At 38.7% G+C, this 15104-nt stretch overlaps 1 protein-coding gene across 1 annotated transcript in view; it reads left to right on the forward strand.

The window, feature by feature from the left end:
- The window catches only part of SH3GL3 (SH3 domain containing GRB2 like 3, endophilin A3), a 53947-nt gene that overhangs the window by 27712 nt on the left and 11131 nt on the right, over positions 1 to 15104 (forward strand). Inside the window, exons 2-5 of the mRNA XM_068410516.1 lie at positions 9435 to 9503; positions 10779 to 10851; positions 12361 to 12504; positions 14104 to 14237. Of these exons, the coding sequence (XP_068266617.1) occupies positions 9435 to 9503; positions 10779 to 10851; positions 12361 to 12504; positions 14104 to 14237 (420 nt within the window). The remainder of the gene's footprint in view (positions 1 to 9434; positions 9504 to 10778; positions 10852 to 12360; positions 12505 to 14103; positions 14238 to 15104) is intronic.

The following is a 15104-nucleotide window of genomic DNA, read 5'->3' on the forward strand; positions in this document are numbered from 1 at the left end:
GTATTTTTTTTTTCTTCTTGAGCATATGGGGAGTTTTGATGGACTGGGTCCATTGTTGTTGATACTGGCAGCTGTAGAGTTGACTGTATTGGTCTCAGCTGATTGCCTGGTTGGACTTCTCTACACTTTGGGTCATGCTCAGCTGTGAAATATTTGCTCCATGTTAGAAGGTAGGCTTAATAATAATGCTTTATGTAGATTTGCATGTGACCCATTAACAGTGACATGCATGCTTGAAGCTGAGTTAATGTTACACCAGCAGCTCACAGAACGTCAAGTACACATATGGGGACACCCTCAGATCCCTACTTCCCAGGCAAGTCACATTGCAAACGCATTTCTCTTCTATTCCTCTTTATCTGGCACAGTATTTATAATGCAGTTCATCTGTCTTCCTAAAAATAATCTACTGTTATGTTGTTGCTCTTGTTTGTCTGAGAAGTTACAAGTAATGAAATAAAGGGTTCATAAATATTAGTGAGATAGAAATGTTCTTCATGAATATAAACACTCTGGCAGTACCTTCATGCATTTCTTTAACTTCGTGTGATTCAGAGATGTTTTGGTAGAAAAAGTATGTTTTACTTCTTGGAAAACAGGCCCTTGAGCTTCCCGGTGTCCCTTAGATGGCCTGGGTGGTTGTTTGTTTTTGGTTTTTTTTTGTTATGCAAATGGAATTTCCTACCCAAATTGTGCTCTGAAAATGAAATGGGGCTCATTTTTTCTTTTTCATGTTTACAGGTTGTATGAAATTTTTAAAATTAGAAAATATTTAAGAAATATTTTAATTATATTTATCTTAGCATGTCCTCAAATGCAACACATTTCTACATATATTTAAAATCCTTCATATTTTTTAAAAATACAACTCTATTTTGATTTTGTTGGCTGCTGGGATAAGATTTGCTATTGGGTCCATCAGAAATCCCTAAAGGAAGTTTAGATGTAGGGTGTGCCCTTTCTTTACTCAAGATAGTGTGAGCATAGTCATGAGCTGTCTTTGAAGTACAGGCACATCCTACAGGTCATACTTTATATTTCTACTTTAATTCTGCCTGGGAATAGAGATCTTTGGTGAAACACTAGGATGTGAATTCCTGTGGCTGTGGATGTGGTGGTCTGGAGTTCTGGTTCAGCTGTTTGTGATGGGTAATGAATTACAAGAGAATCATCCAATTGTACGAAACACTTCTTTGTCTCCCTGTATTTATATAAAAATGTACTCTGCCATAGGTACCGTCAGAATGCTGGTTTAATTTTTGTATCCGCAATATGATTATAATTTTTAATCAGTGTTAGTCTCACATAAATTCCAAAATATTATATTACATTTTATAATTATGCATAAACTGTTAGCAAAAGAGAAAGCTTTGCTTTCTTAAATACCCATGTACAAGTGTTGTTGAATTCAGAGATATTTTATACAACTCATGTAGCCATGAGAGCACTAACAGGAATTTGATTTTTAGGGCGCAGCTTCTTGCACTCCGAAATTTTGATTAAATAGCAGTAGGACCCAATTCAGCTGCTTGATTAATTTTTTCAGAAAACCCCAGTTCTCTCTGTTGCTGTCAGAAATCTTTTTTACTGTTTTCCCCAAGTGCTTTGGAGAAATCTGTGCTACTGCTAGCTGAAAGTTTAGTAGAAGAAAAAGTTATAAAATATTCCATGTAAAGGTGATGACCCTTTGAGCTTGATGCTGCAATGTGCTGGGCATTCCAGTCTTGATCCAGCAAAGCACTTAAGCACCTTCTGAAGTATAAACTTAAATGATTTGCTGGAGGGAAGCCAGAATGTTCCGTATTTGCAAGGCTGAAACACATGCACTTTGTAGTAGGTCCCTTATTTATTTTGGGGGGCAGAATAAATCTTTTTTTTCTTTCAAGTACATCAGAACAAGAATATTTTTGTTTTCTTTGAAAACACAACATACTGAGGCAACCTAAGAGTTCTTGCCATCGTTTAGTGCTTAACCTCTAAAATAAGAGGTTTGGATTTTCTCCAAAGCATTAGGATACTATGAGCTGTGTCAATATAATTAAAAGCACAGCCTGAAGTACTGGTACGCTTTTATAATTTGACTTTTCCCCTCATTGTATTTTTTTAAGGAGCCTGAGAAAAATCTCTTTTTAGGTACATATTATCTATTTTCATTTGCAGATGATTTTCCACTTTCACTGGCTCTGACATCCTTGTCTCTGCACAGCCATGTCTTGGGACATTCCTGGTGCAGGAGGAGAGACCTGAAGAGGCTGCCATTCTCATACCTGGCTGGTTTTTGCATCCCTTGCAGCTGTTCCAGGGGCCAAGTGCTATGTTTCTTTTGTCTTTCGTTTAGATCTGTGTTTGAAAATGTGTATCTTAGTTTAGTTTCTCAGTGTGGGGCACTTCTTTTTCTTCTGAGTACTCAGACCTTCAGTAGATCTCTAGAAGTCAGTCACGGGGGTGTCTATAAGTTGCCCGTTCATTTTGGATGCTCACCTAGTCAATAAAGCAGAATATTTTATTTTTTTAAAGAATAGTTTTCTATCACAGTGGCAAACGTTTTGCAGATGACTCTGCCAGTGTGTACTCCTTTGTGTTATTAAAGATGTGCTAAGATGCAAGACATCAAGTAAGCTGTGTTGTAGGTTCAAGTCCTTGGTAGTCTACGCTATATGAACTAGTAGTGACCTTCTTTTTGAGTGTGGGAATTAACAATCTGTATGAAATATAGCAATTGGGAAAGAGGAAAAACAGATAATATACATAGCATTGTGGTAGAACTTAAAAGCACAAAACAGGGAATTACAGATATTTGAAGTTAAACTACTTTTTATCTAGAAGACAGGCTGGCATCTTGGTTCTCTAATCTGCTGGAGCATTTTGGAAATCTGTGTCCCCCCTCAGGAGGTTGAACACTGCAAGGAAATTCTACTTTAGCCAGAAAACATCTTGCCGGCCACCTTATTCTTCCCATTGTATATGATAGGCTTTAATAAGATTTTTCAGAAAGCTATTTGTGTTGTCACATTGCATTAAATCCTCTGCGCATAATAATGTAACACCAAATGAAACAGTTACATGGCTGCAGGGCAATGACTGGAAGTTTTAAGGATTTAGTAAGAAAAGCATAACTATGATGCGTTAACCCTACTGGAATATAGTATTTTGTACTAAGTACTGTATTTAAAGATATATCTTAATATATTTGTGCAGTTTGGCCCAGTTATATGTTTCTGTGGGAAATGTAGTCATATAGTTATATTATTTCCTGGCCTTCTATGTGTTAACTTTGGGATGAATCTGTTAGTTTTCCCAGTGGATAGCTTACTTTCTTTTCAGAGAAGGGGAAATAAATATAAAGTATTTTCATAGCTTTGGCTTTTTTGTTAAAAGATTTTTCTTAAAATCTAGGGTTTGCCTCATGGGTTTGACAGTGTGCATATTTATGACAAATGTAGGAATTTTCGATCCCATTAAAGTTTCAACAGATAATTTCAGTAGATATTCCTTCAGAACAAAATAAATGCTGTTACTTGGTGAAGAGTCATTAAAAGCTCTTATGTCTTTAATAGAATATGATACTTTTCATTCAATCATTAAATAGTATTTGATGATTTCTCAGGCAGTTTTGTACATGAGAGTTTTGCTGGCCAGTTAAAGACTACTTCAGCTCCACTTGTTTGAAAAGTAGCTGAATAACAACAGAAAACTGTGATGGTTCAATCCCAGTTAATGACTGTTGCAAAAGAAAGGCAAAATAAGTGAAACAGAAGGTCAGAGCATGTGTGCAAGTATTGGCTGGCAAGTATCCTATTGACTTGTATTATAAAATGCCCAGTGGATATATAAAAAAATAGGGTAATTGTTTTGAGAGTTTTATCAGCTCTCTGTTGATCTGGGATATTTTTGGCAGTTTCTCATGTTCAGTAACCCTCCTTAGTGAAATATGAAAAAGTATTGTAATTTAGTGGATATGATGTACAAAACATTAGTAAAAGACAGCATTTTTATGAAGCTCGTTTTTATAACCCTATGAGAATGGAGAAATGTACTATTCTTGTGCAATAAGAAGGATAAATCTTAACATACTTAAAAGTACTGAAAAATTACATGAAAGCTTGAGGGTTTTTTAGTTTAGAGTTTTGGTGAGCCATAGATTTTAGTTTAAACTGTAAGCAGTTCGTGTGCTGTGTTCATGCTTCATTACAACAGAACAAATCAAAAGAAAATTACATTATCTCAAAGAAATTAGAGTAACAAAGAACTAGCATGAGAACAAAGATCTCAATATTAGGTTTATGGAAGAAATGTTTTCACAGAGAATATCTTGGAATATAAATTCCTTAGCAGATAAATATTTAGTCTGTTAAGACTGTATAACAAAATTGCAATTTGCATTTTGAACAGTAGCTGGATATACACAAATTAAATAGAAATCACAATGTCTGGTGGGGTTTCTTTCAAAACCTCTTTGTTTTTTTCTAGACTTGTCTTCCCAGAAGACTCCACTTAAGCCCACCAGAGATTTTTAGATTGTCTATAATACAACATCATATTTAATTTTTCAATATTAAAAAGAACAGTAGGATCTAGGAAGAATTCACAAGCAAGGAACATTTGTGCACAAACTGCAGTATTTCTTCAGGCAAAAAGGTCTTCTTGTCTTCTATTATATAGAGCATGCAAGTTTTACAATAAAAGGTAGTTTGCTATCGTATATAACTACAAATGAGAGGTGATAATACAATGGCTGATTTGAAAGTGTTTTCATGTTCATATTCAGGGGTTATTTTTTTTTCCCCTGCTAACTCTAGTATTTCAAGTGTGATGGAGGGAGTTGCACAGACACCTGAGAGAAAGAAATCTTTCTCATTTCACAGCTATTCTCTGCATGTCAGTTTTGATCTAGAGGAAACCTAATTAGCTCCACCAGAAGTATGAGTAATGAATGGCTTTATCTTCCGCCCTGGCAGTGTAATAGTAAGGTAGTGGTGGCCCCCATGGTGGGAACTGTTTTTTTTTCCAGAGCCTCAAATTCTGGCTCTGTCCCTGTCTAGTGAAAAGGTGCTGAATCCATGGCACCCAGATTCCAAATTTGGAGATGAAGGATTCTTCCTGTACAAGTAATTCCAGGCTCCCTTGGAGTACATGCCTTATGTGATGGTAGCAGTTTCGCCTTTGATTAGCTGACTCATAAAAACTGATAGATATTGCCACATAATTACACAGCCCCACAGTTGGGTATGCTTCTATTTAAGATCAAACCATTTTGCAGCTTGATATAATGCATGTAAATGATGCTCAGCAAATAGTCAGAGAACTAAAACTCAGCAGCTGTCTCCTTTGTGCATCCATTTTCAATAATTAATTGGGTATCCTGTGACTTTTAACTGGGAGAGTGGTGATGCTAGTTTTACAACTCCAAAATTCAGTATGATCAGAACAAAAGCTTTTGTGTTCCTAATGTGGGAATAGTAAAGCCTGTCCCAGTTATACCAATATGAAATAAGCTGTAGTGGTGTAAAATTTAATGATAACTATTAGGACTTTATGCCAGTTTTTACTGTCAGGAGCGCAGACAGCTTATAGACTTTAAGGAATCATTCGTTACTGTATCTCTCTGAGCACCGAGGTAGTCTCCTTTTCAAAGGAAATTAGAGCTCAGAGTAAATACCATTGAAAAAGTGTCTCCTTGGGCTAGGAATTTCGGTGTCATTAATGTTTGCACAGAAACAGGAAGGTGTGTGAACAAACTTTTTCTTCTGGTCAGGTGCTTTTGCTCCTAGATTTAGGTGTATGTTAGGCTGTTTGCAGTGTCTGTGTGAAACTGTGTCTGCAGATCTGGTGGCTGGCTCTTTGCAGTTGCATTCACATGTCACTGCAAATACAGAGTTAGAACTGGGAGTCAGGTAGGTCAGAAGGGCCCTCCAGAGACCATCTGCTCCAGCCTCCCACTTGAATAAGTCCTGTTAGAGCAGGTTGCTCAGGGCCTTGTCCAGGCAAGGCTTGATTGTGTTCAGGTATGGGAGCTCCACAACTTCTCTGGACAACCTGTCCCAGTGTTTGACCACCCTCTTGGTGTTCTTTTTCTTCTTTTTTCTTTCCTTTTGAACAGGTCTAAATTTCTTGTTTTACGACTTGTGACCATTGTGTCTTGTCCTTTCACAAGATTCAGGCTCCGTCTTTTCTTGTGCTCCCACTAGGTAGATACCCACTTAACCTCTTCTAAAGGCTGAACAAACTCAGCTCTCTGTGCTCCAGTCACCTGCTCATATCAGTGGCCCTCCACCAGACTCACCCAGGATGTCAGTGGCTTGTACTGGGGAGCCAGAACTGGACACAATACTGCAGATGTGGTCTCACAAGTGCTAAATAGAGGGAAATTATCACTTCCCTGGACCTGCTCTCTATGATGTTGCTGATAAAGCCCAGTGTGAGGTTGGCTTTCTTCACTTCAAGGACACACTTCTGACTTACATTCAACTTGTTTTCCAGCAGTACCACAGGTGTTATTCTGCAGAGCTGTTTCATGGCCAGCTGGCCTCCAGCCTGTACTGTTGCATGGGGATATTCCATTGCAGGTGCAGGACTTTGCATTTGTGTTTGAGCTTCATGAAATTCCTGTCAGCCTGTTTTTTCCAGCCTGTCAAGGCCCTCATGAGGAGCAGCCCCACCATCTGGTCTATCAACTGGTCCTCCCAAGCTGGTCTCTTCCAAACTCTCTGGGAGTGTACTCTATCCCATCATCCAGGTTGTTAATTAAATTACTGCATTATTCTCTGCAAATTGTAGATGCAGAAACTCTCTATCTTGCTGTCTGAAAGCTGGTGCATAGAAGTCTCGCTTGTTCTGTGACCTTCTGGATCTAACTTAGATGCTTTCCTTTTCCTCCCTGCTGCCTTAGCAAGTCCAGTGATCCAATTGCAAGGAGTGACCCAGTGTTACTGCAAATAGTTTCTCCCTCTGTGAGTGGCATCAAATTTTACCCATTCAGAACAGAGTGAAGAATTTTGCAACATTTCAGAAGAGAAACCAGAACTAACTATGGGTGGCAGCATTTGAGCAGATGTGCAGAGAGGGCAAGCGGGCTGTATGTCTGTCGGCACTGGGAGTGCAGCCTCACCAGCCAAGTGCAAACGCCTGGACAGCAGCTGCAATCCTGGCAAAAACAACACCACCACAGTAAGACTGTTCCAGACTATTATTTGAGGGAGTTGTGTGTGGCCATGTACAGCCATCAGTAAGGGAGAGCTAAGGGGTGCCAGTGGATAAATAGTATATGCCCTAAGGCATTTACTGAAAACATATCAACTTCCAGTGCATCTGATGAGAAATTGCATTTTTCAGACTATCTTTCTGAGCCTTCCAATGAGCCACTGGAGTTTTTTTTCTCTCTAGTATTAGTGTTAGTGTGTGAACTCTCTACTCATACAGTTGTGCTTCTTGTTACAGCATTCAGATCTGTTCTCTCCAAGTGTGGGACATTTCGTTATTTTAGTCATTTGGTGCAGTATTTTATTATTAATTATGCTTTCACAGTTGAGCAGTCATGTTACATTTATCCTTTGCCACATGTAAATGGATTATTTGTAATGAGACGGCTATGGGTTGCCACTGAATGTGGATTTTGCAACTTCAGCCTGAGAAGGATAATTCCCCCACTGCACTCAGTGTTTGAAAAGGGATCATCATGAGAGGTTTCAGGAAACCACAGATCTGTTCAATGCCTGCTGGAGAAACAAAACATGTGTGAGGCTGTGGAAAATGGCATTGATTATTTTAGGAATTCACATTGCACAGAAAGGAGACAGAAACTGCCAGTGTAAAGAAGCTGCACGATTTCTAATGGGCTGCTTTTCATGTCCTTTAAAAGCACCTTTCTCCATCTGTGCTCAAGGACTCCTCAGACGTACCTGCAGAGACCTGGGCAGTGTCCCCCTCCATGCATGGCCTCAGGTTGCTTCTCTGCTGTGATGTCGTACAGCAGCAAGATGATGACCCACAGGAACTCACTAGTACTTGGGCTTCTCCATCTCTGTTTTATCTGCTTTTGTGCTTGTTCTGTCACTGCTCTGGAAGAGAAATAATCTTGACAAGTTTGTGGGCTGCTTGGCATATTAAGCATAAAGATTGCGAGTCGTACTGTAAAGCCAATAGAAATAATTAGCAGTACAGCTCTCTTTGAACTCACATTTTCCCTTAAGCAGGTCCGTTCTTTTGGCTGTGTGGTAGCAGTGATATTGATGCAAGGTCAGCTGCCACTGAGCTCCCAGCTCTGCTTCATCAGCTCATCGCTGGTTTTTGGCAAGGCAGCGCGCTCCCTCCACACCTGTGCAGTCCAGGCTCTGACCAAGCAGAGGGAACCATTGCACTGCAAAGAGCCGTGACCCATTTTCAGATTATGCAAGTCTCCAAGGCCCTTTTAATTCAGTGAGATGAATTCCCTTTTAGAAGGTGCTGAGGACGAACAAAATGCTTTATTGGGGGCAGGTTGGGGGCACACCAGCAGTCAGTGAGCTAGGCCTGGATTTTTACATTACCCTGTTACAGATTCAGTGATAAAAGTCAATTGAAACAGAGAAATACGTAGTGTTTCTGCATGAATTATCCTAGGAATTTGTGTTTAATACTTGTTGAATATGCATTAAACCACTTCTCTCGTAGTGGAATGCTGCTTTCAAAGGCTATTTCACACTGGGTAAGGATCTGGGTTTCTTTTCATGCTGTTGCAGTGTAGGTACCACGCACTACAAGAAGCAGATAGCTGTGTTCTGCTCAAGTGCTTATTCCAGCCATGACTTAGTGAGGACCAAACTCAGGTGTGACAGCCTGGAGTTTTAACGCAAAAGTTGGATAACGTCTCAGCCATCTTCAGAAGGTTTACTGAAATCCTCTTTTAAAACTGGTGCTTTGTGTTTTTGAAGAGTGCGTGGCATTTTTGTTTTCAGTATCATAAAGATGCTCAGTCACAAAGGTGGATCACAGTGCAGCACTTTTCACGAGTCTGTTCCTTCCGCAGAACTGCACACAACTCCCAGCAGCAGGAGTGGGAGTTGTATCCCTGAACCTAATGGCATACAGGACCAGAAGGTGCTGAGAAGTACAGAGCTGGAGAGACATCCCTGAAAGGGTTCCTCTGGATTTACCTGCAGTCAGACTCTGGTCCCTATGCCTGAAGTCTGCACTGTAGGTCGTGCCTTTAGGGTACAAACTGTTTAAACATGAGAAATCATTTTTTCTTTGCCTGTTGTAAATTCGTATCAGGTATCTTTGTCTCTCTTGAAATGAGTGCTTCACTTCCAAGACTAAGGTTACTCTTCTCTTGCACAGTTGCCTCGAATGACTGCTGCGTATTTTCTAATCTGGAGTGAATTCCTGTGACTCTCGGAGATATTTATTCTGTAATTAAATAATCACGCTTTTTTTTTGTTAAATTTATCTTTTTACAGTTGTTCAGTGAAAAAATAAGTGGAGCAGAAGGAACAAAGTTAGATGAAGAATTTCAAGAGATGGAAAGGGTAAGGAAAGTAACATGTTTCTCAATATTAAGCTATTGCAGAATCAAAAATGTTTCACATTTCAAGCGATAGAATGGTATTGTAGATTTAGTTGAGGGGGAAACCCAACCACGTGCTTCCAAACAGAAATATATAAGTGTAAGTGCAAATTTATCCTTGAGCCTTTTCAGCTCAGCCAAGAGAGAAGGGACATCCACAAAGGCTGTCTGACCAGAGGAAGCAAGTTCCACCGACACCTCTCGACAGTGAAGAGAAACTCCTCCAAGAATGGTGCAGAGCATCAGGAGGGGCCTTTCTCCTGTCTGTGTGCGAGATTAGAGAGAGGAGTCTTCAGTGTTTAGTGAGTCTTTGTAAATATCACAAAGCCTTCCCATCTGATGTTACTCACAATAAAAGTCTAACTACTAGGGTCAAATTTTCTCTTGATACGGAATTATATTTCTTAGTTTAAATCCATGTTCAGACATTTACATGAATTGTTGTGGAGATTGAGATGTTTGCTGTCCACTTATTAGTTGTGTTGCAAATTAAACAATGTTACTGCTAATTTCTGCTTTTTCAGCTTTTATGTGCTTTTTTTATTGCCCTTGTCTTTCTGTGTATTTTATTAATGTTCATAGTAGACCTAGGTCACAGCTTTTATTGTTGGAGATTGAGGAAAAGAGAATTGCGTGAATTGTCTTTTTTCCAACATGCACTTTTGAATTTATGATCTAAACAGGTTTCTAGGTTTCAGTTTCTTTGGCTACAGAATAATTATTTCCTTTCCCTGCATTATAAGGAGAAAAATAATGTGCAGGCCTGAAGGGAGGAAAGGGAAACAAAACAGAAATGTGATTTTTATAGCATTCTAGAAACTATTAAATGGGAAGACAGTGCAAACTACTGCTTTAAATGGCCTTGACCCCAGGATTGTGAGGGATATGTTCAGTCTTTTTCACCTGTGGAGAAAAGCAGTCTTAGTAACAACTGTTGGGCTGGCAGGAAAATTGTAGTCTCAAATGTGTAAGCAGTAGTGAAGACTGATGGGCTGGAAAGATAAGCCCACGTTTTGATATAAACCTTCTCTCCTTCCCAGTACTACCTGCCAATTAATATGTTTTTGGTAAAATCCTATCATAACTATGACATGGCTATTTATTTCAAGCTACAATATTTGCTTTATTTTAAATAAAATTTCATAATCAGCTAGAATAGTATATTATGTCTAATAAAATTATAAACTTTCTAGTAATTGATTTGCTTTTTGCCAACTGTGTTACTTTTCTTTTTCAGAAAATTGATGTTACTAATAAAGCTGTAGCGGAGCTTCTGTCCAAATCCACAGAGTATCTTCAGCCAAATCCAGGTAGGAAACGAAGAATAGGTGTTGGATTTTGCTGAACATTGTCTTCTTAGTTGGAAATTCATCCTAGGTAAATAAAAGCTAATTAGGTCATCATTGTGAGGCTTCTGCGTGTCCTAGAGAACTTTACCTGTGTGTGCAATGAACAACTGTAAAGTTTATATGCGGTAAGTGTGATCTGGGATGCATTCAATGTGCAGCACACAGTGCATCTGGTTTACTGGGCATGTGTAGGTTGTGCATGCATGACATGTCTTCGACAGCTTGGCCCGTGGTACAGCACGTGTGTCCATATTTGTGCTGGATTTCCTGGAGTGGGATATGGAAGCCTAAAGTGAAGAGAATGCCAACGGTTTTTTTTGGGGAGAGATATAAAAAGGCATTGAATTTAACTCATAGGCTGCTGCCATCAGAGGTGCTGGTGGTTATGTAGCCATGGGGAAGAGAGGGCTGTTACTTGCTTACCTGGTATTTGAATGATGTTTTGCATTTTCTGCACACTGCTAGGTCTCAGTGGATTCTGGATCATCAGTTAATAGAGGTTTTTCAAATGTTCTTTTAAGAAACTAGAAAGGAGACATGTTCACATTTGTAGTCAGTCACACAGTTTATCTGTTATGACCTTGATTCACTCTCCAAATCAGCTGTTGGAAGAACCTTCATTTTCTGAGAACTGTCTGACTGAACTCCTATTTAGTCAGCTACACCAGTGACTTCAGAGATAGCTGTGTCTTGTGGGTGCCTTAGGAGATACACCTCCCTGAAGAAGTTCAATGGGTTACGACTACATAAGGATGGTAGGATTCAGTCCATTACCCAAGGCCCAGCGGGCACGTTTAAGATGAAGCTAGTTACCATGGTCCACATTCCTCAGGAATGCCCTGCCCGTGGCTGCTACTGTGTTGAAGAAGCTGTTGAGTGAATATAGTAAGGAGTAGATTGGAAAAGCTCTCCAAGAATAAAACCATGTTTTTGTCATGATATGTGCATGGTAACAATGAATTCATTTGTATGTACCAGGACATTCTGCAGAATAAATTTCTACTGTCTTGATTACTGGAACGAAAAAAAAAGCAGAGGGAGAATTTCTGCAGAGTTCTCACAAGCAAGAGCGGGGGAGAGAGAGAGAGAGCATGAAGCTGGCTTTGGCTGTGCTTGTATCTGTTCTGCATTTGCTTTCTGCAATACTTCTAATCACGGAGTTCACAAGCAGGATTATTCAAAGGAATGTGAATATCCACAGAAGATGACAAGCACTCCCGCTGTATATCTGCCTGCAGTAATGATGCTCATTCAGTTGGGAATAAAAGCGAGTTTCATATGGCCCATATTGTTGAATGGAATCTTATTTCAGCTTTTGACTATGAGGTACTGACAACAAAAACCTTATGAATCTACAGACCAGCTTAGTGACTTGCTTCGTGACATTGCTTGTTAAATGATTTATTGCTTTAAATATATTAGTTTTAAAAGTGTTGTAATAACTTGTGTTCTTTTTTATGTCCTTCTTAGCATACAGAGCCAAGCTGGGAATGCTGAACACTATGTCAAAGATCAGAGGACAAGTTAAAACCACAGGCTATCCCCAGACAGAGGGACTCCTAGGAGACTGCATGATACGGTATGGCAGAGAGCTTGGCGATGATTCTATGTTTGGTGAGTTTGTGTATCTCCTCTGTGAATATTTCAACACAAAGTTCTTTGCAGAATATTACTCAGTGACATAACCTATGTAATAGCTACTGCAGGTAAGAGGGAAAGTTAAGTACAGTGATCAGGGAGTGATTGATATGATTAACAAAATACAGTGCTTCTGCATATTTGTTGACCTCTGATGCAAGTGGATTTGATAACACTATTACTGATGCTGTCTAATGATTCATATTATTACCATAACAATTTTAGTTTCTAAGTTGCCAAACAAATAATTTATGTAATAATTCTTAGATGCACTATATTTCTTTTAACCTTTAAATAAAAATGGTTACCCTATACTTGAGAAGTAAACTAAGGGAAAAATTTCTCATAGAAAATAATAAAGAGTAACTTTGAGTGATTTTTTTTTTTTTTTTTTGTAATAATGATCTGGTATTTCTGTGCTTTGGAGCAGTGCATCTTAAATATGCATTTTCTTGTTTTCATGAAAATGAACTCTAGCTTGGCCATGCTACAATTCTTTGGTAAATCAAATCTTACCTATTTTCTGTCAAGGTACGCTGGTACTTCACAGTCAAAATCTTGATAGAGGCCTTGCTTGCTGAGCACGCATAGTGTGTGGGCTTGGCTGGAATGAATTTGAAGCACTGTCACAGAGCTACTCAGTGGGTGCTTTTTGATAGGGCTGAGATTGAGAGAACCAGGGAGAAATACATGAGAAAAGGAGAATCCTGGTTTGGGGAAAGAGAGGTGAGTAGGGCTAGGAGACAGTGGTATGGGCTGGGACTGCATGCAGAAGCCAATACAGAACTGTCTGGCTTTGTTATGTACTGTTGTTAATTTCTTCAATTTTACACACAGTGGTTGGCTTGAAATAGTAACAGCTATGGAGGTGTAGGGACCTTGCACTCGAGTCCAAGTAGGTGCTGCGTAGGGAAAGACGCTGCTGATCGATAGCCAAGAACTCATTTATTCTCCTGACGAAGAGCGAAGTGTCACAACTCATCTGTGAGCTGGATGTATTTATGTTTTTGCAAAAGCAAAGGGGATACTAAATAAAATTACAAAAGGGGAAAGAATATTTCAAACACTGTTATGCCTACTGATACTTACATGCTTAATAAAGTATACAGCTATGTTAAATAGGTGGTTTTAAAGATGCAGCAACAATTTTGACGAAAAGGAAGTTTAGGAAAAAAGCACGCTGTATGTGAGGAAGCTGTAAAACGTGATTTTGTGATTCAAAAGTTACACACTTTTTTTGTGTATTTAATAATATCACTAAAGTTGTACAAATTAATCAGCTTGGTTTGCAGTTCTCAAAGTGGAGGAGGTTTGTAACCTATGCAAATACAGTAGGGAAAATAGTATTTTTTTCCCTGATGCCCTTCGGGGAAAAAAAAAGTGGACTTCGGAACAAAAATTTTCTAGTTATAGTTTTCTGTAGGGGACAAACAAGTGCATAGCTTGCGTTTGTTTTTTTTATTCTTCAAGGGCCTGCAGCGGATAGAAAGATACCTATTTGAAATAGCTGTTACATAAAACAGTTTTTCTGGTTTTACATATATCGAGATATAAGTAGCCTATTCTTTACCATAGGCCTTGCACTACTGGATGCTGGTGAGAGCATGAAGCAAATGGCAGAGGTGAAGGACTCGCTTGATATTAATGTCAAACAAAATTTTATTGATCCTCTACAATTACTGCAGGACAAAGATTTAAAAGAGATTGGGGTAAGTTTTCCAGGGTAAAGCTTCACTTATCAATAATCAGAGTCAATCAAACTCTAGTTCCCTGAGACATTTTTCTTGAAAGCAATAAGGTAAATAAATTTCACTGCATTTAAGTTTGTGTCTCTAGAAAAACAGTGATGAAATCTGCTTAAAATCAATGCCTGGCTATTTCTCACTTGTCTAACTTACTCAATTTGCTATATTGCTTGGACATTCAGTACAAGAAGGATAGTGAAGAAAATTATATTCTTTATTTTTTTGCTATTTTATTTTAACCGACATTTTTATTAATTCTTATGAACATGTGAGTGGGCTGTGATTTACTGTGACTGATTATCCTGTCTTGCTGTCTCTGTCAGCCTAAAGCTGTTTATAATGGAGGATGAATATGACTGTTGAAAAAGTCTGTTCAGGGCAATCACAGAATGATCTGAAAAGTGCCATAAAATGTTGAAGTGCCATATGCCACTACAGGAAAAATATATGAAGCTGAGGAACACATTTTTAACCTTTAGAGTTGAGTTTTTCAGTGCTTTTGTTTACAATGTGACAATTCAAAGAAAGCCAGGCAGTCTTTGTCTGAGTCTGTTGATTCCAATAGGCTTGGGTAATAAGCAAGTTAAAACCCTGATGAAATGCAGAAATTAAAGTTATTTTATTTGTTTACACATAAATGGATGTGGAAAGCATAGCAAAAAGATAGTAATAATGGCTTGATGTCTGTAGCTGTCTCCTATGGTACATAACTGTTTTCAGTTGTAGTTCTTCTGAACTGATGAAAAGAAATTGTTTGACGTTAGCTTTAATGAGCATTTTGTACTGTCACTTTGAGTCCATTCTGTGAGTCTGTCAGTCCCATGATTTTTG

The sequence above is a fragment of the Nyctibius grandis genome, chromosome 11 (genome assembly GCF_013368605.1).
Source record: "Nyctibius grandis isolate bNycGra1 chromosome 11, bNycGra1.pri, whole genome shotgun sequence".
Taxonomy (NCBI): domain Eukaryota; kingdom Metazoa; phylum Chordata; class Aves; order Nyctibiiformes; family Nyctibiidae; genus Nyctibius; species Nyctibius grandis.